At 41.9% G+C, this 25980-nt stretch overlaps 2 protein-coding genes across 2 annotated transcripts in view; both read left to right on the top strand.

The window, feature by feature from the left end:
• The first annotated feature begins 10427 nt into the window (after nucleotides 1–10427).
• Nucleotides 10428–18137, top strand: ercc6l (excision repair cross-complementation group 6-like). Its single transcript, XM_074671346.1, has 3 exons — nucleotides 10428–10623; nucleotides 11492–11536; nucleotides 13868–18137. Exons 1-3 carry the CDS (start codon nucleotides 10568–10570, stop codon nucleotides 17568–17570), a joined length of 3804 nt encoding a protein of 1267 aa, XP_074527447.1. The 5' UTR covers nucleotides 10428–10567; the 3' UTR covers nucleotides 17571–18137.
• A 2172-nt stretch (nucleotides 18138–20309) lies between these two features.
• Nucleotides 20310–25980, top strand: part of LOC141790282 (disintegrin and metalloproteinase domain-containing protein 9-like) — a 41553-nt gene continuing 35882 nt past the window's right edge. Inside the window, exon 1 of the mRNA XM_074670044.1 lies at nucleotides 20310–20798. Within this exon, the coding sequence (XP_074526145.1) occupies nucleotides 20726–20798 (73 nt within the window). The 5' untranslated portion in view covers nucleotides 20310–20725. The remainder of the gene's footprint in view (nucleotides 20799–25980) is intronic.

The raw sequence follows: 25980 nt of genomic DNA, 5'->3' as shown, positions 1-25980 counted from the left end.
ACAACCCACCCTACCCATGTCGGCCAATGTTTAGCTAGCTGTATTAGCATAGTGGATTGAAATTAGCATGGGGAAGAAAGTAAAAGTTATTCTGATATAAGTCAAATGGTTTTAGAACTTTTGTAGAGCACGGTCTCGTACGTCATGTGTGTTATGGTAATGGGTTATTCTATGTGCTGCCCCTCTAGCGCCCTCTTGTGGCTTGGAAGACGTGTTGTTGTGTCTTTTGCCAACTAGAGAATAAATGGTTGCCAGCATCACAGCACAGAGCAGTCTCAGTCTCCTGGATTAAACATAACCGGCACTTACAAATAACAAGACAATGTGAGCAAATTTCAAGCCGGTACCATTTTTGGATTCGGAGGAGATAATTTTTGCATAAAGGGTAAAAATGTGAGGAAATCTTATTTTGAAAGGGAAATTGCCAGCTTCCTGTTGGAGATAGGTCAGGGGTATGAGTGTATGATCTTTGCGTCTCAAAGAGACAAACATTTTGATGTTGGTTTTATCTCTCTACAACATTCCTAGTGGCTGCTAGGGCTGCTTTAGTATGCCCCGATTGCTGTACAGAGCTTATTATGGGATGTCAGGGGTCATCCCTGGTATCACATGAAAAATTTTTACGATTCTAGTTCTGCTAGAAGGTGCCCTCAGCTCAGGCCTTGGACCCTAATAATTCAACCCAAAATCAAAGTGGCTAATAGGAGTGACGGTGTTACCCGCCACAGCTGGAGTTCACTCACATTTGGTGGGTGTCAAAGGATAAGTTTGGTTCATACAGCTTTTACTTTGTTTATAGCATGAAGTAGAACAAAATACTCACCCAGAAAGTTTTCCTGATCCAAGCAGTGCTTCGGGAGATATTTAGATCCAAAATCGTGCAGCGGACGTCCGTGTAATGGGATCCATCGGGGCATAGACAGCGCCGCTCCTAAAACTGCATTAATCGTCAAAAAAAACTGACGAAGACTTAGTTTATCTTTGCCCCTCCGTGCATGCGGAGTACTCTCTGGAGAGCTGACTGCACTTTCTCCTTTCTTTGAGGGGCAAAGATAAACAAAGTCTTTGTCAGTTCAGAGGTCATTACAGCCACATAGCGCTGTCTGACACAGACTGCAGCAGAGGACTAACTTGGAGCGGACCATGATGGAATATTGGTGAAAAACACGAGTTTTTGGACGATTAATGCAGTTTTAGGAGCGGCGCTGTCTATGCCCCGATGGATCCCATTATACGGACGTCTGCTGCACGATTTTGGATCTAAATATCTCCCGAAGCACTGCTTGGATCAGGAAAACCTTCTGGGTGAGTATTTTGTTCTACTTCATTCTATAAACAATGTAAAAGCTGTATAAACCGAACTTATCCTTTAGTGTCAAGCCCTGATTGTCTTTAAAATTAAAGTTCACTGGCATCAGGCTCTGTTGTAGACAGTTTCTCAGGGTTTGCGGCACAAACTAGAGGCAAAACTACTGCAACTTTTGTTGGTGAACACTACATCAGGAAATCAATTTTGAGAGTTTCAGGGTAAAAGTGACAGTAACAAACTGAAAAGTGATCACAAACTGTTTGCTACATGGTTTATTTCATTTTGACCGTTGCTTTGCTTCAACAGGTCTGTAAACCTGAAAACACAGGCTTCAAAGTGAGATCTGTGCCAGACAGACAAGCGCTACTCCGTCTTCAGACACAGACACAGGCCGTGGACTAAAAGTGTCCGTACCAATAAGAGCAGGAGCTGGACGCTCACGCCTCCACCACCCGGCTTCAACTTCAGGCCCTGCAGTCCAGGCACAGACGCATGGACCCTGGGCTGGACGAGCACATCGCCTTTCTGCGTCCCACAGAGGGAGATCTGTGACCACGACTGAGGAAACCCCGAAGAGGCTCACTACACTGTAGAGAGGGTGCAACACTTTAGTCCTACTTTAATGTTATACTCCCTTTAAGCAGACTGTCTGCTACGACTTGGTGTTAGCTGCAGGTTTGTACGATCATTTGTTCCCTGACAGTGTTGAAAATTATGATGACCCAGTACATATTTCATATTCCGGATCTTAGTATCCAGAATATTGCCAGGATCTGGGTCTTACTTTAACATCTGTCAGAAATTATGGTGACCTTGTCTTGTTTTGTTTTGCAAAGCAATCTGACTGTTTATGGTGGAGTTATATACACATATGGTGAAAACAGTCCTATCTCACAATGATAAAGAATCCTGGATCCAGATGGTGATCTGGATCACCTCCGAAATCTAATCACTGCTTTCTTATCCCATTTTGAGCATTTCCTAAAAGTTTCATTGAGATCTGTTCATTAGATTTTGAGTTCTGTTGTTCACAAACAGACAAACTCTCCCAAAAACAGAACCTCCTTTGAGGAGCTAACTATGCTACAGTTGAACTCATAGAAAACAGAGTTTCAGTAGTGTCTCACAGAAAACGTGACGTCAAACATGGCGGCTGCATCTCGCCCAGCGTCACCTACAGCTGAGGACGAGGCTCCACGTTTGCTTTCTGCTTTGCCACAGGAAGGTTTGGTTTTAGCTCATTTAAATATATCTAGCCTGAGAAATAAAGTCCATGAGATCACTCGACTCTGCACTTCAGAAAACATTCATGTTTTAGCACTTTCAGAAACAAAGTTGGACTCCACCGTCTCTGATTCTGAGCTGGCTGTTGGAGGGTACAGGCTTTTCAGAAAGGACAACTTTCAAAGACCAGACAGGCAAGCCAAAAAGAAAAAGACAAAAGCTAAATGGGGTGTTGCATTCTATGTTAAAGATCACATCACAGTTGTGCCAAGGGAAGATTTACAAAGAAATGACGTTGAACTAATGTGGCTTGAGATCCATCTTCCAAATTGTAAGCCTGCACTTGTTGGGTGTTGTTATAGACCACCCAGCACCACAAAGGATTATCTGGACAAAATCAGCGAAACATTAGATAGAGTGACAGACGAAGAAACAGACATCATCCTCCTTGGTGATTTCAATATTGACTGGTTAAAAAAAGATCATCGTTTCTACGAAAGGCTGCGTTCCATAGCTGATGATCACAATCTTGAACAGGTCGTGACTGAACCAACAAGAATTGAAACCAAGAAGAATAGTAAACATACATCTACCTGTATTGATCATATTTTCACCAACATTAAAAAGCAGTGTTCAGGTGCAGTGTCAGTACCTGTGGGATGCAGCGACCATAATTTGATTGCAATCACAAGAATGTGTGAAATGCCCGAGTCAGACGTTAGGGTTAGGATTAAATGTAGGTCTTATGAAAGATTTGATCCAGACTCATTTCTTCAAGAGATGGAGAATTTGCAGTGGTCTGACCTATACCAGGAAACAGAGGCAAACGAGGCTTTGAGAATATTCATGGATAAATTAACCGAGGTGGTTGATAGGCATGCTCCTCTTGAAGAAAGGTCTGTTGAAAGCAATACTGCTCCATGGCTGGATGATGAGCTAAGATCTCAGATGCTTCTCAGGGATAAGGATAAAGAAGATGCTATTAAATTCAAACGCCAATTTGATGGTGATAAGAAACTGAGAGATGGGGTTACCAAGTTAAATGAAAACAAGAAGGAAGAATTTTATAAGCAGAAAATTCACAGCTCAAGAAATGACAGCGAAAAAGTGTGTGAAATTTTAACTGAAATGTGCAAAAAGCCCATAAATTCTCAAAAGTATGTGGAACATGACGGTCAGTTCATAACGAGGCCATCTGATGTGGCTAACTACTTCAACAACTTCTTCATCGACAACGTTAGAAGTTTACGAGCTAGCATGCAACCAGGTAATGTCAGGTTAGTCTGCGAAAATGTTAAAAGCATTATGGGAGAGAAAACATGTCGCTTTAGTTTTGGCGAGGTTAACCAGGACACTGTTGAAGAGATGCTGCTCTCTGTGCCAGATGATCCATCCCCTGAAACAGATCATCTAGATGGAAGAATATTCAAAACTGCAGCAAAGCTGCTTTCAGGACCAATTTGTCACATTTTTAACTGCTGTTTAGTCAGTGGTACCTTTCCAGAGATCTGGAAAGACTCTGAGATCCTGCCCCTTCCCACAGACAGAGGAGGAACTTTAAGCGGCTTCACCTGCAGACCTGTCCGTAAACTCCCTGTGTTGAGTCGCGTACTTGAGAACATAGTTTCCAATCAAATGTCAGATTACTTTGATAGTAACGGACTACTCTCGCCTGCTCAGCATGCTCATCAACCAGGGCACTCTGCTGACACTGCATTGATCCACTTGGCAGATCAATGGTTAACACACATGGATGAAGGGAATCTTGTTGGAGTGGTGATACCGTGTTTTACCGCAGCTTTTGATGTCATTGACCATCGTATTCTTATAGCCAAGCTCAAACATTATGGCTTCTCGCGTCCAGCTCGTACCTGGATGCAGAGCTACCTTTCTGATAGAAGACAACGAGTGCTTTTTGATGGTAGCTTCTCTGACTACAGGAGTTCAGAAGATTGCGGCGTTCCACAAAGAAGTAGCTTAGGCAAACTTTTATTGTCAGTTTTCATCAATGATTTGCCAAAAGCTGTTGAAAATGCAGTTTTGTATGCTGATGAGTTCACTTTGTTCTGTGCATCACCAACATCAGACGAGCTGAGAGACAGTCTGCGTGCTGAGCTTCGCTCTGTTACTGATTGGGTTACGCAGAATAAATTGAGTTTGGACGTTGATAAAACCAAGTGTATTGTCCTGGGTCGTAGAAGTGTTCTTGCCAGGGCTACTGAGCTCAACTTGTCCATTGATGACAAACCTTTGGAGCAAGTCACCAAAGTGAATCTCCTTGGTGTTAAAATTGATAACCAACTAAAGTGGTCTGACCACATCGATTACATTGTGTCCAAGATGGAAGAAGGAATCGCTCTCTCAAAGAAATGTTCTGGACTTGTTGATACTGAAGTCATGAAACGTGTTGTGCAGACACTTGTTCTGTCACATATAGAGCACTGTCCTCTTGTCTGGTCAAGTGCCACGAAAGAGGATCTAAAAAAACTTCAGACTGCAAAAAACAAAGCGGCCAGATTGGTTCTTAAATGTGGCCCTCGCACTGGTGAGCTTGAAATGCATCAAAAACTGTCTTGGCTGACAGTGAAGGACAAATTAAAGCTACATCTCCTGTTATTTATGCATGATGCCATGTGGAATGAGACACCACGTTTCTTTCATGATCAACTGGAGAATTCTGGCTCCCAGCATGGTTATGAGACACGACAAGCGAGCTCCGGTTGTCTGGTTTTACCTCGTGCACATACGAACTACATGAAAAGAACTGTTCTGTGTAGAGGATCTGCTGCTTGGAATGAACTACCTGCCGAGGTGAGAGAGATCGAAGACAGAGATCGTTTTGAATATGTACTTTAAGTACGTTTGCACCCAAAGTTAGACTGGAGACAAAGGGGACCAGGCTTTAGTATTTCTTGGCCTTTTGTTTGTTTCTTCTTTGTTTGACAGATTGTTATTTTTGTTTCTTTTTCTCTTTCTGTGTCCAACTGAAAAGCAGTGGATCTCAAATGGGGTACCTGAGCTTCAGTGTTTTGAGATAAAGAGAGCTCTAATGAATTGAAGCTGCCAGAGGAAAAGCTTCAATGTTACGAACAAAAAAGAGCTCTTATGAATTAAGGTTGACAGGAGGAGGCTTAAGTGTTTTAACAAGAGAGCTCTAATAAATTGAGGCTGTCAAAGGAAGCATCAATGTTTTGAGATAAAGACAGCTCTTACTAAGCAAAGCTGTAGGAGGAAAAGCTTCAGTGTTTGTGATAAAGAGAGCTCTTGTGAATTGGAGCTGTCAGAAAAAGCTGCAGTGTTTTGAGCCAAAGAGAGCTCTAATGAATTAACACTGTTAGAAAAAGCTTCAGTGTTTGTGATAAAGAAAGCTCTAATGAATTAACACTGTTAGAAAAAGCTTCAGTGTTTGTGATAAAGAGAGCTCTAATGAATTAACACTGTTAGAAAAAGCTTCAGTGTTTGTGATAAAGAGAGCTCTAATGAATTGAAGCTGTCAGAAAAAGTTTCAGTGTTTGTGATATAGAGAGCTCTAATGAATTAACGCTGTTAGAAAAAGCTTCAGTGTTTGTGATAAAGAGAGCTCTTGTGAATTGGAGCTGTCAGAAAAAGCTGCAGTGTTTTGAGCCAAAGAGAGCTCTAATGAATTAACACTGTTAGAAAAAGCTTCAGTGTTTGTGATAAAGAAAGCTCTAATGAATTAACACTGTTAGAAAAAGCTTCAGTGTTTGTGATAAAGAGAGCTCTAATGAATTAACACTGTTAGAAAAAGCTTCAGTGTTTGTGATAAAGAGAGCTCTAATGAATTGGAGCTGTCAGAAAAAGCTTCAGTGTTTGTGATAAAGAGAGCTCTAATGAATTGAAGCTGTCAGAAAAAGCTTCAGTGTTTGTGATAAAGAGAGCTCTAATGAACTGAAGCTGTCAGAAAAAGTTTCAGTGTTTGTGATAAAGAGAGCTCTAATGAATTGAAGCTGTCAGAAAAAGCTTCAGTGTTTGTGATAAAGAGAGCTCTAATGAACTGAAGCTGTCAGAAAAAGTTTCAGTGTTTGTGATATAGAGAGCTCTAATGAAATGAAGCTGTCAGAGGAAAAGCTTCAGTTTTTGTGATAAAGAGAGCTCTAATGAATTAACGCTGTTAGAAAAAGCTTCAGTGTTTGTGATAAATTTAAACAAAATTTTAAAAAAAGAGCTCTAGTGAGTTGAAGCCGTCAGAGGAAAAGCTTCAGTGTTTTAAGATAAAGAGAGCTCTAATGAAATGGAGCTGTCAGAAAAAGCTTCAGTGTTTGTGATAAAGAGAGCTTTAATGAACTGAAGCTGTCAGAGGAAAGGCTTCAGTGTTATTGATAAAGAGAGCTCTAATGAATTGAAGCTGTCAGAAAAAGCTTCAGTGTTTTTAACAGAAGAGAGCTCTAGTGAATTGGGGCTTTAAGAGGAAGAGCTTCAGTTTTAATTTAAACTGGGTTAAAGCTCTACCCATTGTGTAATTCACTCTGAGATTAACACCAAACCTGACACTGAATGTCATTCAACATCCATCAACGAGCTGACCAAATTCGAATCAGTCTTTTTCTGGTGGTCTACCATTAACAAAAATGTTAATCGTATAAATTACATCCACTTTAAGGTCCAGAAGCTTAACAATTTTTCTAGAGATGCCGTGACTGGTCTTCATGATCAATTAGCTGCAACATCACTGATGACCTATCAAAATCTAACGTCACGAGACATGTAACTGGCTGAGAAGGGTGGTGTGTGTTCCATGTTTTCCCAAGACTTCTGTACATTTATTCCTAACAACACTGCTCCAGATGGCTCAGTCTGGTATCCTCTCAAAGACCGGCTGACCAAAACATTTGGTAAATGGAAAAATGTGATACTTTCTGTGTTAATCTGGATAATAGCAGCCATTTCTCTTCTGACTTAGTGTGGGTGTTGCTGCATACCCTGTTTTAGACAGCTGTGCCTCAGGTGTATCATCTCAGCCATTAATGATAAGTTTCCTGCACCACCACCCTACCTTTGTTTAGTGAAGCACCCAGGTGAACTCTCACCTCTGGTCTCCCTCTCTGAGCCTGGAGAGAGTGAGGCTGAAGCGGCTCCCCCAGGAGAAGAAGAGCCAGAAGACCGTTACTTTTGTCCCTGAATTTTTTTTTTTTTTTGTAAATACACATCATGCTAAGGTTTAGCACACTCATATATAGCTCTTTCACAACACGTAGAGACGTGAGACTTACGGGTTTTTCGCAGTGACTAGTTTAGAGATGTGAGTTATGGTTTGTTTCTGTTTAGTGGGTTTTGCTGTTGCTTTGAATTTTTTTTCACATGATGTAGTGAATTTCCACGATGCACTGTGCAATGAAGAACGCTTGCTCGCTCGTAGATACGCAATGAAGAACGCTTTCACATACTGCATACATACAGTGTTCCACAAACAGACCTCCACAGCTTACACGCAGGGTTTTTTTATTTTTTAGATACTCTAAAAGGGAGATCCTGGAATTCTGGGACTCCCATGTGGTTGCGTCACTGCTTCTGCTCCCCAGCGTTGCTCTGCAGTTTGGGGCCCTGCTAAGAGTAACTGCTGCTCCGCCAAAGGAGTGATGCACTACACAAAAACATTTCCCAGCTCCTATTTTGGTTGACATAAAGATTGACTTTATGTCAAGAGAGGGAAACTGTTATTTATCAGAATGTATATTATTATTTTTATTTTTATAGGTTTTTTAGTAATGTCACTGAGTTCACCTAGTTTCTTAAATAAGTTTGAGTTTAGATGTTTTCACTGCACAGAGGCAAGGCTATTCTACTGATTGAGAGTCTCAGAAAATCACACATAAACACACACATAATATAGCACATTCTCTGAAAAGACGTGCGTCTGTTGGCGCGCACGTTTACATTTTTGGCCAATAGCAGACGGTTGCGTAAAAGACCAACTATTTGTATATGGGGCGTCGTTTTTTTCAGCCCAGAAGATAAGTGTGAAATAAACTCTGTATGTTTGCTCTTTCTGCCTGAAGTCTCTGTCAGAGAGACCAGCGCTGACTTTATATGTGACCAATAAAGGGTTGAACTGAGACCAACGCATTCTCCAGTCTTCATTTGGGGGTTACCAATTTAAAGAACTTGGGGTCAACACCTGCTAAAGAAGGCAAAACCAGAAAAAATCATCAGTATTTGGAGAAATATTCTTTAATGACATTTACATCTACAAGTGGCAACCCACCCAAGGCATTGTGATTTTCCTGCTGGGAGAAATAAGCCAACAGAAGCATAAAACCAACACTCCTTTAGCCGATGTTTTTTCAACATTACTATTTTGAAATTAAATCTATCTCTTTTTTTATTAGGAAATGTTCATTTATCTATTGTTATTGTTCTATTGTTCAATTTTTTATTTTGATTCCAAAAGAGGGCATTTTAAGTTGACACTTGTTTCTGTGTGCCCGAATCTTTTCTTCTCACTAAACTTGTTAATTTTATAGTTGGTGTAGTTAAATTTTGTGCCCATCCAATCACCATTTTCAGGGTTAATGACAAATGACTTAAACACTTATAATTACTTCTTTGAATAAACTGGGCCTGCCTTACTTGACAATTAATGTAGCTTCCTGGCCGATGTGATAAGGCTTGAGTTAGTGTGTGAGCATATAGCTCCTAGTTTCGCAAGGTTTGATTACAATCCACATGTTCATTTTGAAACTGTGTAGTTCAGTATGTACCAAGAGGTAAAATCAACAGGTCAAACACCTTCAGAGGTGTTAAAATTAACTTAACATTGTATAACAAACATGTAAGATAATGGTGCGTTCGAGGCAACCCGTAACTCGTATATTTCCCATCTGTAACTCGTGAAAATGCCCTGGAACGGCAGTCGAACTCGTAACTTACGACTCGTGAACTCGAACCAGATCGATGTACTCTGAGTTACGACTTGTGACGTCACATCTGTGCCAAAACAATATGGCAGCTTCTATGGATTCGGTGGAGCTGCGCGTGACACACGGTGAGAAATACACTTTACAACAATGTAAAGTAAATTTGAACGTTGCAATCACAATTTAAACACACGATTATGTTCTATAATCTGTTATGTGTCCGAGATGGTGGACAAATGTGTCGCTAACACGAAATAGCTGGGGGGGGGGGGGCTATCATCACTGGTGTAAACTTCCAGTCTGATGTTCATACATTGTACATTGGCAGCAACTCTGACATTCAATGCATTAATCAACAAAAAATACACTTTAAAATAGTGACATATACCGTGAAATATAAAGTAAATACCTCATGCTCCGTTTGCCCTCTTCCGTTTCACTTAAATAAAGAACTTGCAGGCTCCTTTGATAATTGAAATGACCAAGTATAAATCTTAGAATTTCTGCCATGCTGGTTTGTTAACATCCCAGAATTCCTTGCGCTCAAACGTTGTAAATTGCCTGGAACGCTTTCAGGTCGGAACTCAGAGATTTCAACTGGGAAACATATGAGTTACGGGTTGCCTCGAACGCACCCCCGCACCATAAGTAAGAGATGACGTTAAATAGCGGGTGTTTATGGGAAATAGAGTCCCACTAGGCTGGACAAGACCCCTACAAGACCCCAACGAGAGTGTCAGAAAGGGTTTTTCATGAAAAAAGAGTCCCATTTGTTTTTATATGGGATGCTCATGCCAGAAATACCTGATTTAATTGTTCGTTTTCCGTTAATACTTCAGTTTCCGCCGTACTTTCCCTACATTCAATTCAGGGACGCTCTTTGGCAGCTTCATTCTTCCGCCACCGCTTCTTATTGGTTGTCCTTCACTTTAACCCCGCCTATTGTGTCTTATATCACTGCTCTAATTGGATATCTCTACTGTGTCGTCACCATCGCCTTCTCTGATTCGCAGGGGAAAATGGCGGGGGGAAGAGCTGATTGTTCAAACATATAAACATTCCGGCTTCCGAGTCCGTCAGTCCTCTGTAGTCGGCTGTTGCTTCAATAAAACACGTAAAAGCAGAGTTTTCTTTCCTGTGAGAGGATACCGGTATCAGGATGGATGTTTCTCAACATAACAATGGAGTTGCAGAGATTTCCGAGAAACTGGAAAAGTAAGTGTAGCAACCTTGTTTCTCCTAGCAGTTAGCTTCAATGCTAACGTCCCTCTGGTTAACATGGGTGATGGTAGGATAGTCATATGGAGAGGCGATGATTTGTGTTTTCCTGGATTTAACTCTCAATACTTAGTTTCAATCAGCACAGTTAACATATTTTGGGTGTTTACAGTTATTTATATTGTTCTGATGTAATATCTACTGATTATATGATCTCTTTTCTGGTTGTCACGTTGTTTTCCAGTTTAATAACTCACTGCGACGAGACGTGAGAGTCAACATTAACCCTGTAAGAGCCTGTGTTGTAATATGACAACGTCAGATTTAGCTGATTTAGGTACCAGTAAAAAAAACAACAAAATTATTTGGATTTTGAAGGCTATATTAACACGCTCAGTAGGTCTTTTGTTTATAGACTCTGTCAGGTCACAAACTCGATGATAAAAACGCATTGAGATCAAACTTTTCTTCTTTTTTACAGAGTGTTATGGCAAAAATAGGCAGAAACACAAGTTTCAGTCTGAGAAATTGCTGCCATACATTTAAAAAAGTACAAATTGATTGGATATAGAGCATTCAAATACATGACACAAGAAATTAAATTTGGTATATAACTGATTTAGGGCTTCACAGTATGGCTAGAAAATAATTTAAACAACAGATAATGTTAACAGAAACATCTCTGTTATGTACCAGATGTAAAGCCTGCCTCTATGTTTTTAAATGAGGCGATAATGAACTTTTAGAGTCTCTTTGAGTCTTTTATTTGGATAATATACAAGTAATATGCAGTAGTTATCTGAAAAGTGATTACAGAGTGTTTGGTGCATGATGGTTTACTTCAACCTTTGCTTTGCTTCAACAGATCTTTAAACATGGATGCAGACGACAGGGTGGAAGTCTATCAAAGGTAACACACAGAAAAAGTGTAGTTTAAGTTGTGTCAATGATAGGACTGAGGGTTAGTGCCATGATAAAGGAAAAAAGGTAGTTTGGGACATTGATCTCGTCAGTTTACGAAAATAGAGTCATAATTTTATGAGAAGAAACGGTGTAGGCTATCAGAAGATCTAAGAAATGTAATTTTGAAAAATGTGGGATCACGTGTAAAATAATTTTGATGACAGTTCACTTCTCCTGGGTGAAGTTATTTCACATTTCTGTTTCATATTTTATCTGTACTGCAATTTGTAGATCTTTCTTTAGAAAAAGAGCCAGAGAGGTGATGATTTTTCAAAGCAAAGGGGAAAGACCAACCTGTGAATATCTCCTTAGCGTTATGATGATGTTATGCTGATGTGCTTAAAGTTGATGAATTCCTTGTTAATGAAACTTATTCTAAAGTGTAATTTCACAAAATGCTCCATGCTCCTCATTGTTGTACAGGTGGCAGCAGCTCCCCTGATAGCTTATAGCTGCAGAGTAAAAGAACCAGTTTGTTCTCATAAATATATGACTTTATCCTTAATTAACTTTTTTTTCTCTTTAACGTCATGGCCTTAATCCTCCAATGTACATAAATGAGTGATTCTATAATTAGGGGTACATTTCAAGTCCATGGGATATACTAATAAATTTTACAAAGTATTCATTTCAAGCAATGACTAATTTTACAGTGGGTCATTTGGCTGATATCTCCTTTTGTTCAACACATTTTTGGATTTTGGAATTTGCGGTTTTTGTGCTGTTCGATTTCTCAAATGTCAAGTTTTCTCTTCAAAATTAACACTAGAATACATGTTTGTTTATTATTTTCAGTATTATTTGTCCAAAATAATCATTAAAACATGACAAAGCTGTTTTAAAACTATTTTGATAATTTATATGGATAAAATAATTCATTTTGTGTGTGTCTGAGAAATCAGCGTCAACCGTGCTACCCATTGATAAAAACCCCTATAAATCAGCAATGGTTTGCTCCAAAGTCACATGACCCAAATCAGCTGAGGTCACATCCTTGAAGAAGTGTTGCATATTTTAACTCCTCTTCATCAATATTTCATCAGAATGATTGTCTGTACATGGGGCGCTTTAACTGTTCATCATATAGATGTTATAAAAAACCAAACTGTGAAGAAAAGGAGCAGAAATATGAGCTGATGGAGGTCAGGTGGTGGCATGTTCAAGGTCTGCAGTTAGCACAAGAGACAAAAAATGGAGGAAATGTGGACTGTGTTGCTGTGATCTTTGTACCATAATTCTTTTAAATTTAGTCTAAACTGTGATATAAACGATGAGGGACATTTCTAGGGAGCGTAGTCTGACAGAGAAATGTTGAATCACTCTAAATTCAGTATAATATGGACGAAATTATGCTCCAAATTATTTTGTAACTTAGTATTTAAAAATTAATTAGAGCTTAAGCTCGTTAGCTAATGAATTAAGTACACAGGTGTATCATTTGCAATCAGATAGAATGTGAAACAAAGAAAAGCACAGATTTTTTTCACTGTTTTGTAAACCTGAACTGTTCCCCGATTATAGAATCACTCAAATGTAATCCTCATTAAGTTTTTTTATTTAGCTGAAGAACATCGACTGAACAATTTTAACTGCTGTTCAGGTCTCTTATCAAACCCTCAGAGAGCAGTGAGGGGTGGGTTGCATAGTTGTTTTGAGCATTTGTTATCTCGTGCTCAAAGTTTTGTTGCGTTTACAGCCTCGCGTCTACACGGAAATAGCGTTCCAGCCGACCTAAAAGGCAATCTTTTGAAAGCAGCCTCCAGAGTGGATTTTTCTGAAACGCTGACACTGTTGCCGTGTAAACAGTAAGCCGGCGTTTTCAGTAGAAACGCTGACGTCACACTGCGCGAGCACATACAACGGGACAACAGTACCGTTGCGAACTACCATGTTGCGCTTGTGCTGCTGAATCTGCTGACCTTCTTAAAACAAATGTACATCTGTTGCTCCACTTCTGCACTTAGTATTCACGTAGCGCCACCCACAGGCCTGGCATGCTTACTGCAGCGTTTTCAGTCCCTCAGGGTTCCTGTGTAAACGCAGATTTTTTCACTGCGTTTAGCGTTTTTGGATGAAGCGTTGTTGTGTATATGGCTTAAGAATGATGATTCAGAGGGACGAGGCCAGATTTTTATTCCTGAGTCTATGAGTTTTTGGGACTGTTGTGTTTGTAGCACCTTTCTTTACTTTAAACTTGTCAAACATTGTTTTGTTTTTGATTACTCTTTCTTTACAAGCCGTTTCTGTTCCCACTCTAAAGCCCTTCTTCCTCTTTCAGATACATCCAGGAGGGTAAAGATGCTGCCCGACAGGGGGACCTGGGCAAAGCCCTGGAGTTCTTCAAGCGGGCGTATAAAATCCACCAGAGTCAGAAACTTGAAAGCAAGATAAAGAAAATAGAGGAAGTTCTTTCCCAGGATAACTCTGAAGAAGAAGATGAAGAGTTTGTAAACGTCAACAACAGCGGCTTGATGCTGTTCAAAGATTTACACGACAAGCTGTACGAGTACCAGAGGAACGGAGTGGCCTTCCTGTACAGCCTCTACAGAGACGGCCGTAAAGGCGGGATCCTGGCTGACGACATGGGCCTGGGTAAAACCATCCAGGTAATCTCGTTCCTGTCTGGGATGTACGACAACGAGCTGGTCAAACACACCCTGCTGATCATGCCGACTTCGCTCATCACAAACTGGACCAAAGAGTTCGCCAAGTGGACTCCCGGCATGAGGGTGAAAGAGTTTCACGGGATCAGCAAAGGAGAGAGGACCAGGAATCTGGAGAAAGTTCAGAGAAGAGGCGGAGTCATCATCACCACCTTCACCATGGTCATGAACAACTGGCAACAGCTGTCCTCATACCACGGCAGAGAGTTCACGTGGGACTACGTGATCCTGGATGAGGCCCACAAGATCAAATGCACAACCACCAAAACGGCTAAAAGTGTGTACGCCATTCCTTCAAAACACAGAGTGCTCCTCACAGGAACTCCAGTCCAGAACAACCTGAAAGAGATGTGGGCGCTTTTTGACTTCGCCTGTCAGAGCACGCTCCTCGGCACCGCCAAGACGTTCAAAACGGAGTATGAGAACCCCATAACTAGAGCCAGAGAGAAAGACGCCACGCCAGGAGAAAAAGTTCTGGGCTCTCGGATGTCTGAGGCTCTCATGGCCACGATTAAACCCTACTTCCTCCGCCGAACAAAAGCAGAGGTACAGAAAAGCAAAATGAAGAACTCAGACGACAAAGACGGGGAACAGCAACAGCACTCTCCTGAGAACTCTGGAGCCGTAATGCCGACGCTGACGAGAAAGAACGACCTGATAGTGTGGACATACCTGAGCGCCGTTCAGGAGGACATTTACAGACAGTTCCTCTCTCTGGATCACATCAAAGAGCTGCTCATGACCACCAGATCCCCTCTCGCGGAGTTAAACATCCTGAAAAAGCTCTGCGACCACCCAAGACTGCTCTCTGCGGCGGCCATTTCTCAGTTAGGCCTGGAGGAAAACGCTCCTGAAAACCAGAACGACGAGGCAGACACAGACATGAAGAGCATCGCTAACGTCCCAGACGACACTTTAATATCTGAGTCTGGGAAACTCGTCTTCCTGTTCGCGCTCCTCGAGCAGCTCAGGAGAGAAGGTCACCGCACACTCATCTTCGCTCATTACAGGAAGGTTCTAGACATCATCGAACGCATCCTGGGGAACCGAGGCTTCAAGGTGATGAGGCTGGACGGGACGATAACTCAGATGGCGGAAAGGGAGAGACGCATCACTCTGTTCCAGACGGACAAACGCTACTCCGTCTTCCTCCTCACCACGCAGGTCGGAGGAGTCGGCATCACTCTGACGGCGGCGGACAGAGTCGTGATCTACGATCCCAGCTGGAACCCGGCGACGGACGCGCAGGCTGTGGACAGAGCGTACCGCATTGGGCAGAAGGAGAACGTGGTCATCTACAGGTTGATCACCTGCGGCACCGTGGAGGAGAAGATCTACAGGCGGCAGGTTTTCAAAGACTCCCTCATCCGGCAGAACACCGGAGACAAAAAGAACCCTTTCCGGTACTTCAGCAAGCAGGAGCTGAAAGAGCTCTTCACTCTGGAGGACGCTCGCTCCTCCACCACCCAGCTGCAACTTCAGGCCCTGCACTCCAGGCACAGACGCACGGACCCCGAGCTGGACGAGCACATTGCGCTCCTGCACTCCATGGAGATGTTTGGGATCTCCGACCACGACCTCATGTTCTCTGTGGACGGGCATCACGACGAGGAAACCCCGGAGGGCGAGGAGGCTCACTACATCGAAGGGAGGGTGCAGAAGGCTCAGGAGCTGATGAAGGCCGAGTCCGAGCTGCAGATGCAGCTTGCAGAAAACATGATGTCAAGCACCGAGCCTGCATGGCTCCGACAACCGGTGGAGAGCAACAACAGAGAGCAGAAACAGAGGAACTCAAGACCGAGTCCTCCTTTTCCTCAACAGGACAAAAACTTTAACAGCTCACCTTCTGTAGTGGACTTGGACGCGTCAAGTTCAGGCAAAGACGACACCCCGAGGAACCTGAGCAACCGGGTTATCGATCTCACAGCAGATGACAGCATGACCGATCATCCTGCTGCAGAAGACGATCAGGACGACGTTCACTACCAGCACCAAGACTCTCCGGTCCAGCAGTCAGTCAAACAAGAGAGGAGCTATGTGGAGATCCCAGACAGCTCACCTGGGAGAGTGCCTGAGAGGTCTTTCGGGATGTCCGAGGCCGCTGATGCTGCAGGAAGCTCACCGGACGTTTCAGTTCAGGAACAAATGGAGCAGTCGGCTGTGTCAGCAGGCGACGCAAGTCCAGCGTACGTTACAGCTGAGGAAGAACATCAGCTGAACCGAACCACGGACACCAAACACGACTTGAAGATGGACTTTGGGCTTCCTCACCTCACGCCCCTGCAGAATAAAAGACTTTCCATGCTGCAAGCTTCCAACACCAGCCTCAAAACGGACACCTCGTCCAGACCCAGCACTGGACTCGAGTCCTTCGAAGGCAACTTCCAGTTACAGCTGGAGGACAGCGACGTGGTCTCAGACCAGGAGATCCAGGATGAAAAGGAGACCGAGGAAGAGGAGCAGAAGCTGCTCTCTCAGCTGAAGCTGGAGGGCAGCTTTGACGTGAACAAATCCCTCTCCGAGAAGCACAGAGAAGCGCTCGAGCTGAGCCTCAGCAACGGCCAGGTCTCAGACATGGACGAGTCGGTGGATAACTCGATCATAGTCCCCAGAAGGAAGAGAGCAGCTGTGATTTATGACAGTGATGAAGAAGAGGAAGGAGACGAGAGGCAGGAGCTGAAGCAGCAACTTGAAAATTCCTTTCATGTTCTGGGAGCGTCCACGCCTAAATCAGTGCCCAACGGCTCCACCCCTCTACGCTCAAGAAAGAGCGTTGGAGGAAACACCTCCGTGGCCTCACGCCGGTCCCTCGTACAGTCCATCGTCGAGGACATGGAGGACCCAAACGAAGACATGGAGGAGGAGGAGGGATATTCAGAGAATTACTCTGATGAAGCTGAAGAGGAGGACATCATCGACCCGACTCATGATGAGCTGCAGCTGGAGGAGACCGAAGGTGAGACGTTAAACACGGAAGGAGAGGAGGAAGTGGAGGAAGAAGAAGAAGAGGAAGATTACTCTGGGTCAGCGGATGCCGTCACTGAATCAGACGAGGAGGAGTCGACTAACGACCCCGAGCTGGCGTCCTCGGAGAGAATCGACGAGTGCACCGCGGATCCAGGAGTCAACAAAGACATCATGAAGCTCGAGGAAGAGAGCTACGACTCGCTGGTGCTCAGGGGGAAGGAGAACTACAGCAAGGGGAAGCTGGATGACGCTCTGGGGTTCTTCCTGAGAGCTATCGACATGAAACCCGGGGATCCGGAGGTTCAACACATGACCATCCAGCTGTACCGGCAGCTGAGCCAGAGAAGTTAACACTTGTTCAAAGAAAGCAAGGACGGACTGCCAGTAAAATGCTTTCAGTTCAGTGTTTGAGCATTTCCAAAATAGACTCAAACTACAACACCTCTGTAGGGATGTGGTCATAGAAGAGGGTTTAAGAATAATATAAAAGTATAAGAATTGTACCAGACCTTTAGGATCATTTTTCCCCATCCACCAGTTTGGGAAAAGTTCAATTTTCAGTTATTCTACATTTTTTAAGCTGCTGTGGGAACCTTTCTGTTTTTGTCGCCCCTAAACACAACGTACTTTCTCTGACACATTTTTCTATTTCTGAGTTTAAGTTTCATCCTAACATGAATCTTTGCACAGCAGTGGCAGGATAAAGTTAATGCCCCACAGTGACTTTTTCCATTGTTTTTTTTTTTCAGTTTGTCATATTGCTGCTAAATGTCGGTTTGATATTTCTGTGTCACATTTTTACAAAAGTTAATATTCTTGGGGAGTTGTTTGTGCTGCATTTGCATCTATTGGATGCATGTTTACTTCACTTTTGGGAAATAAAATCAGCATGTTTGCGTGTAAGTATTGTGCAAAACATATATTTTACTTTCCCTCAAAAAAAAAAAGTTCTGTAATTTTTACTTGTATATAATATTTGTTACTAAAATGAAATTTCACAAGTAAAAAAGTTTCAATTTGCATTTTCAGAGACCTTTATTGTGTTTACGTGGAATTGTAGCTTAGTATGCAGACTGTGGGGGAATTCCAACCTGAGTTATGTGTCATCTGGTTATGCTGATACTGCTGTTAAATTTGTATTTATATCTTTAATTTATCTAATTGCAACAGGAAAAGTTCAATTAAAATTAAGTTGTGGGTAACAAAAAATGTTTGGCGGATTTTCCCTAAAATGTTAGTGAAACAGCACAAGAATTATCTGAGTGTTAGGAGTAATAAATATCAGAAAGGGATAAAAAATGTTGCGTACTTTATGGACTCAAAAATATAGATTATAATGTGAAAGGAAGCAGGATTAGATTGAAAGATAAGACAGTAAGATTCTCTTAATATTTTTGATCAAAGTCTTTTTTATTTTATTTTGTGTGTTATTACAGAGAGAACAACATAAACAACAAACAAATAGGACAGTCGGGGACCCCAAAAAAACGTGCCCCTGTCCTAATCCCCCCTCCCACAATACAGGGTCATCAATATTTGGCCAGGCAATAAAAAAAAAATAAAGAAATAAAATAATAATAATAATAATAATAAAACGAAATAAAAGTTAAAGAAATAAATATAATTTCCATGTATATGTTTACACACAAATATACCTAACACACTCTTAAACACACATGTACAGATTCTCTTAATCTTAAATTGTTTTTAATTTTGACATTAAAAGCTCAACTGGAGGCACAGCTTGCTGTTGAACTACCGAAAAACACCTCGTTTCGAAGGCAACCCAGTTGAACGGAGACACCTGAACGCACCACAAGCTTCTTTATCGGGATTAAATTTCCGCCAATCACCGATATCCTCTAAAAACACTTCTCTGCCATTGGCTAACGGCTCGAGATGGTAAAGGAGCGTTGAAATACTCTGACAGGGTGTCCCGGTGGTGTTTCTGTGAAGGTCGAACTTTTAGCAGGACACTTTAACCTTCGTCCAGATTAAATTATAATAAAGTTATGATGTGAGGGAGGCGCGCTCGGTTTGCACTACTGTACAGCCCGGTGATGAGCGCGTGCGCAGCTGGGGCGTTTTTTTCTCTCCAGCTGGAGATTAGTTTGGTGACATCACCAGAAACTAACGACCAATGACTTCTGCTTTATCTAGTCGGCCTTCAAAATAAAAGCTCGGCAAACATCGAAAAAAAAAATTAGAAACAGATAAAGTTTCTTATTCGTACTACTTTATTTTAATAAATATATCTCAGATGATAGAATAAATTATTCTTTATACTGGAATGACGTTTGAAGTGTCTAAAATGGGAAAATATGGTTTATATTAATTTACAGTGCTTAAGGTAAGTGACTGGTATCAATTTTTTTTTAATAAACTTGTGATGCAAACATTTTCCATTGGATCAGAATCATAAACAATTTTTTTTTTTTTTTTAGAAAATACATCATACTCAAAGTGGATCTCAAATAAAAGTGTGCTAAAATGCTTAAACGTGCAATGCTTCCTCTCAAAAAAATCATCCCATAATACTTCATAGAAGAAAAAAAATACAAATTAAAAACAACACATAAATTATAGTTATAAAAGAAAAATTCAAGACAATTTGCCGTAAAACTTTATCACAGATAGGATTGGAAAGAGTGGTTATAGCAGTAAAATTTATAACAATTAGTTAAAGAGGAATGTCTCAAAATAGAATATGATAAAATAAGTAAAAAGATAAATAAAAACAGACAAAAAAAGGAAAATAATAGTTACCTCTATGGTTTAGTTAATATTTGAGGCCACAGTTAAACTTTGAGAAATATGTAATTTTCATGACTTCACATTCACAGCATTGTAGTCAAAGAAAAAAAAAGACTATATCATTTAAAACATTTTTTTATAACTGTAAAAAATAAATCAATTACTACTCCACCAAAAAATACAACAGTATGAAAAAAGTTTTAATCATGTGAATGTTTATTAAAATCCTGTTTCAGGCCATTTTTTTTATTTGAACATATTGATAACAACTATTAGTACTCTTATTTTGAAATGCACTTCCGGAAAGAGTTGGTATTTGATTTGACTTGGTTCTGGTTGAGATTCCAGTCGAGTTTACAAGGAGAGAAATATCTAAGGACACACTTTACTGAAACAGGACGGCTGGGTCAAACAGTAGTAAACAGTGAGATCCACGGCCCGTGTTTTTATCCACAGACTGAACAACTTCAAATCTCAGCTTGGATCTCAGTGTGGAATAAAAACCCGCCGCTGTGACTGAGGATCATCATCAGCTGGGACGGGAATGGCTCGGCCGAGGAAGAAAACCTCTCCGGGGTGTTTAGCATGAGGCTCTGCGGAGGGAAACGGCTGGGAGACAACACTGAAAACTACACTAATAACAAAAAGAAGAAGAAGAAACAGAGGAATAGGAGGAGGAGGGGTACAGGGGTGTGTGTACGAGCTGCCCGGTGACATTTGATTTCTCCAGAAGAGGAAAAAAAGAAGAAACGATGGGAGCAAGAGTAAAGCTGCTGGAGATCTGCTGCCTGCTCCTGCTGCTCAGCGAAAACTCACACTGCAGAGGTGAGGAGGGTACAGAGGGGTATACTGATGGGAGGGAAGGGTACACAGTGGGTACGGAGGGGTATACTGATGGGAGGGAAGGGTACACTGAGGATATAGGGGGTATGCTGATGGGAGGGCAGGGTACACTGAGGATACAGAGGGGTATACTGATGGGAGGGAAGGGTACACTGAGGGTACAGAGGGGTATACTGATGGGAGGGAAGGGTACACTGATTGGAGGGAAGGGTACACTGAGGGTACAGAGGGGTATACTGATGGGAGGGAAGGGTATACTGTGGGTACAGAGGGGTATACTGATGCTAGGGAAGGGTACACTGAGGAATCAGAGGGGTATACTGCTGGTAGGGAGGGGTATACTGAGGAAACAGAGGGGTATACTGATGGTAGAGAAGGGTACACTGAGGGTACAGAGGGGTAAAAAGGGCATACTGTTGATGAAGAACGGTACACATAAGGATGAGGGTATCTTGAGGGTATGGATAGGCTGGGAAGGAAAGGTACACCAAGTATTTAGGGGTTATACTAATGGTGAGGAAGGGTATGCTGAGGGTTAGGGTTAGAAAGGGTACACTTAGGGTAAGGACAGGTATATTAATAAGTAAGGGTACACTCAAATGACAAAGGATACACTTGAGGATATGAAGGGTTACACTAAGGGTGAGCAAGGGTACACTTGATGGTTAAGAAGGGTACACTGAGGGTATTAAAAGGTGTGCTGATTGGAAGGAAGGGTATACTGAGAGTAAGGGGGGTATACTGATGTGTTAGGGTATACTTGAGGGTATGACAGGGCATACAAATGGGAAGAATGATGTAAGGTGAGGATGGGTACATTTAGGGTAAGAAAGGGTACACTGATTGGTAACCAGAGGTAATTACATTTTTTAAACTTTTGGGTACATGAGGGTAAAACCCATGTCACAAAAGATACACCTGGGGAGAGGAAGGGTATTTTTCTCAGGGTAACAAATGGTGCACAGTTATGGAAAGGAAGGGTATTATGAGACAGAGAAAAGGTCTACTGATGCTGAGGAAGGTTTCATTTGAGGGTACATGAGAGGGAGGAAGGGTGCACGGATGTTGAGAAGGGTAGTTTAAGAGAGAGAGGAAGCGTTAAGTTAGGGTGAAGAGGAGAACCCAGTGGATGAGGAAAGGTATGCTGAGGGTGAGGGACACCGTGTGTATATGTGTGTGTGTGCTGACTCTGTTTTCCTCATCACTGTCTCAGCAGCCTCTCTCACTGTTTGCCAAGTACAGTACAAACCACAATCTGCTGAACGTTACTGTACAGAGCGGGGTTAGCGTTAGATTTTCACCTGATGATTACCGTCATACAAAACAGATGCAAATATTAATTTGAAAGTCAAGAGAAGAAATTTATTTTCCAACCTGCTCTGCTGCTTCGCTGTGACTGACTGTTAACTGACAGCCCTGTCGGCAGCCTGGCAGGAGAGATGCTCAGGGTGCATCCCTCCTGCTGGACCGCTGCCGTCTCTCCAGCTAATGTTCTAACTGACGACATGCAGGACTTTCACTTCCCCTGAGTGTGATGAAATCTGAGGAGGTCACATCTCAAATGAGGGAAGCCACGAGTCCAGGGTTGAACAACAGACTGTTGTAGAAGTTCGCTGTCATAGACACTTGAGTTAGAAAGAGCAGACTCATACTTACCAACGGTTTTCTTCATTGGTTTCTGGTAGATCTGTGATCAGTCACCATTGATAAAGATGTCTCTGGTTTTGAAATGTGTCTCAAAGGAAAGCAGTACTTAGCTCTCTTAGCGTTTTAGGTCATACGAAATTATAAGCTGATCCAGGATCGGGAGTGTTGACTCTTTATCATCAAAAACCCCTTTAGGTGTATCTGGCAAACTCTCTGAGAGGTCCCAGGTTTTTGACATCAGCTCCTCTGACCATAAACTGTATAATACATGTCTTCAGGGTGCAGATGACCTAACGGTTTAGGAAATGCTCCTTTAGCGGGTGGCCTGTTTACTTTGTGTCACTCTTCTTGCTCTATCCACTGTCCTATCCTCTCTGATTTAAGACATAAAAAGCCTGTAAGGGGGGGAAAAAAACATGTCTTGATGACATCACCCATTTGTTTCTAATGGAGAGTTTTGAAGCCTATTGTTTGTGGTTGTCATCTTGAAAACAGTTTATCCAGTGTTCAATAATCAAGACTCATTCCTAGAAAAGAGGCAGAGCTATACTGAGTTACATTTGTACTCGGAAGTCAGAATTTCCGAGTTATGAGTGGGAACGCCCAACTGGGCAAAGTTGGAATTTCTGACTGGGAAGTTGGAGCATCCACACCACCCCAAGTTCCAGTAGGGAATTCTGACTTTAGGGGTAAACATTAATGAAGCTACTGTTATATTCTGTTTGTTATAGAATTTCTGACTAGTGTTTTTCGCAATAAATCAGCCATATACATTGTATTATTTGATGTTTATATACAGAAATACTGCTGTTATGTGAAGTTTTTCTGACTCGGTTAATGGAATGCTCTAACTTGGAGATAACGTCATTCCCACTGCTGACTTCCAAGTCCGGAGTACAAATTGAACGCACCATTAAAAGGGACCTTTAGCCTCATTGCTAGCATGTTAGCTTTGCCCTTCAATTTGCAAAAAAAAGTGTATGATCTTCAAGTATTTGATAGAAAATCATCTATCTGGATCAAAACTGTTTATTGAACCAGGCACTTTAATTTTGGATGATAAATTGACTTTTCTGAATGGGTGTGTATGTGGTTTCTGGTGCTTCTACAGCCAGCCTCTAGTGGACGCTTAAGGAACTGCAGTTTTAGCATTTCTGAATCAGCTTTATACTTTTGGACTGGAGGTTGCTGCTTGCATCTAATTGCTTCTGAATCCACGTGGATGCCATCGTGTTGTTTCATCTGCAGTGAGGTTAGGAATTCATTTTGGCTCTGGAGCTGCAGTGATTCATTCACTTTCCTCCATGACTCAAAGCAAACACTTCCGAGAGGCGGGGAGTCTCTTCAATCCTTCACTTCCCATCATGCAGCCTGATTTCAGCCTTCATTCAGTCCTTGCAGCACCTTTTAAATCTACATGTTGCTGTAGCCAGCAGTCAGTAGCACATTGTGTCTGTGTGCTAAGAGGTTTAACCTCTGACTGTGTGAATGAAAGTGTACACAGACTCTCACTGAGGAGGGAAACTTTGTGGGTCACATTCCACCTGAGATCCTTTTCGCTGCGTTATCACAGAAACGACCTTTCCTCGGTGAAAGTCTGGGGAAACTTTCATTCATTCATTCAGACGGAGGTTAAACCTCTTAATGCAGAGACATGATGTGCTGCTGGCTGAAAGCTTGTGCAACAGGTGCAGACTTAAAGGTACAGATACGGCTCATTGTGCGGCTGCAGAGGTGGAGGTTTGAAAGCTCCTTCTGAACAAACAGGGTTTTTTCAGACCAAATTTTCCAGGGTTGCTTTTGATTTGCTACATTCAAACATGCAACCACTTCCTACAGATTTGATCAGAATTGGGTTGGCGTTTTGCGGCTTTACTTTTTCAGTTTCACTTTACTTTTTCAGGGGAATGGATGGAGGGGACTTCCTGCAAACCGTCTGCAGGCGGAGCAGGCTTTGTTTGATTCCTGTAAATGTGCAGACGTGCACTTACTTGCCCCCCTTGAATGTTCCAGACCATTAACTGTTTCATTCACACATTGTCTCACGCAGACCTCAAAGACTCCTACTCGTGGTCTGACAGGAAAAACTCTGCATAAACTTGGTTTGAATACCCATGAACTCAACACAAAAATGTCAGGATTTTTTTCTGGGGTGCTGTTTTTGTAAGGGAGACCATGCATGGGCTGCGAAGTAATTCAAGAAGCTTGTATAACTTATGTATAAAGCCAGTGAGGAGAAAAAGTGATGTGCAGGTCTGCTCAGACTTGAGGCTCCGCCCACAAATACCTGAAACTAGGGAATCAGAGCCAGCACAGGGAAAAGGCAAAGAAGTGCTGTTAAAACTAGACCTGTAACTTGAACATGTTAATTAGATTAATTAATTACACCGCAAATTAATGTGTTATAGAAACTCGATTAACTCATTAGCTACCAGCAGTTTTCAGCGCATATTGAACGATCTTTAAAGACCCAAATAATATTGTCTTCTCTGACTATGTAAACACCAAAACTACCTAAAAAGAGTGGACTCTTTTCTTTTATGTCTCTCTTCCTGTTTTTGGTCCAAAAAACAGACAAAACAAACATTTTTGATTGCATTCGTCTCAACGCTCCATCCTTTGATCCTCTCCATGATCTCCGTCGTCTTTTCTCGCGATGGCGCTGCTCTTTTTCTCTGAACGACAGCGACACATCCTCAGTTGGAGCGTGAGCTGCATGAGCTTTTCTGACTTGCAGCGTCTCGCTATGCCTTTGTCATCTCATATCTTGTCCTCATATCCATGCTGAGCTCTCATCCAAAGAGCGCACCGCTCTCACCCACAGTAGTTAACGAGCAGGATTTTGATTGACAAGCTCCCCCAGACTAATATTGGCCACTTGTAAAATTTGTGGATTTACAAATCTTCTCTTCTTCAACGTGTATTCATTTGATTAGTCATGCTCTACAATTTTCTGATGTCCTAGAATTATATTTCTTTATATGGGGACCTTAAGCAGATATAAGATTAAAATTCAATTAATAAGATTAATTACAAATCCTGTAATTAATTAGATTTTTTTAATCACCTGACAGCACTAATTAAAATGTGTCGAGGAGTTTAGAAAAACTGGATCCTTCCTGTTAGAAAGCAGCTGGATTGTCTGTCATTGAAGCCCCTCTTCCTGGTTAGCCCCGTTAGCTTTAGCAACCTGTACATTTAAGACTTGTCAAGTGATTTGAAGGAGGAAGATTTGACCATAAGATTCAGGAGCTCATCCAAAACTGTTGAACTTTCCTAATCCGTCTTTTAAACCTCAATCCAAAATATCACAGGAGATCACAGCCAGAAAGATAGAACAAACTCATGTTTTTTTTAATAGTCTTTGGAGCTGGATTCTCAACATAAACCTGAGATCTTGCACAAGCTCGCACCCGGCCTTCCTGGCATGTTTTCTGTCAGCAGCAACGAAAACTATGGGAAGAATCAGGTGTCAAAGAACGCTACAAAGTGCTCTGGTTGGAGATCTGATTCTTCT

The sequence above is a fragment of the Halichoeres trimaculatus genome, unplaced genomic scaffold (assembly GCF_033239565.1).
Source record: "Halichoeres trimaculatus isolate MK-OKI-2021-1 unplaced genomic scaffold, fHalTri1.1 fHalTri1_scaffold_5, whole genome shotgun sequence".
Classification (NCBI taxonomy): Eukaryota; Metazoa; Chordata; class Actinopteri; order Labriformes; family Labridae; genus Halichoeres; species Halichoeres trimaculatus.
Note: the sequence above shows the minus strand (reverse complement) of the source record. Positions and strands in the feature narration are given on the sequence as shown.

Bases quoted from the DNA above. Each gene is read 5' to 3' on its own strand.
- ercc6l (XM_074671346.1), top strand. From the start codon at position 10,568: ATGGATGTTTCTCAACATAACAATGGAGTTGCAGAGATTTCCGAGAAA. The intron at 10,624-11,491 runs GTAAGTGTAGCA...TTGCTTCAACAG, and splicing joins ATTTCCGAGAAACTGGAAAA to ATCTTTAAACATGGATGCAG. The intron at 11,537-13,867 runs GTAACACACAGA...TTCCTCTTTCAG, and splicing joins AGGGTGGAAGTCTATCAAAG to ATACATCCAGGAGGGTAAAG.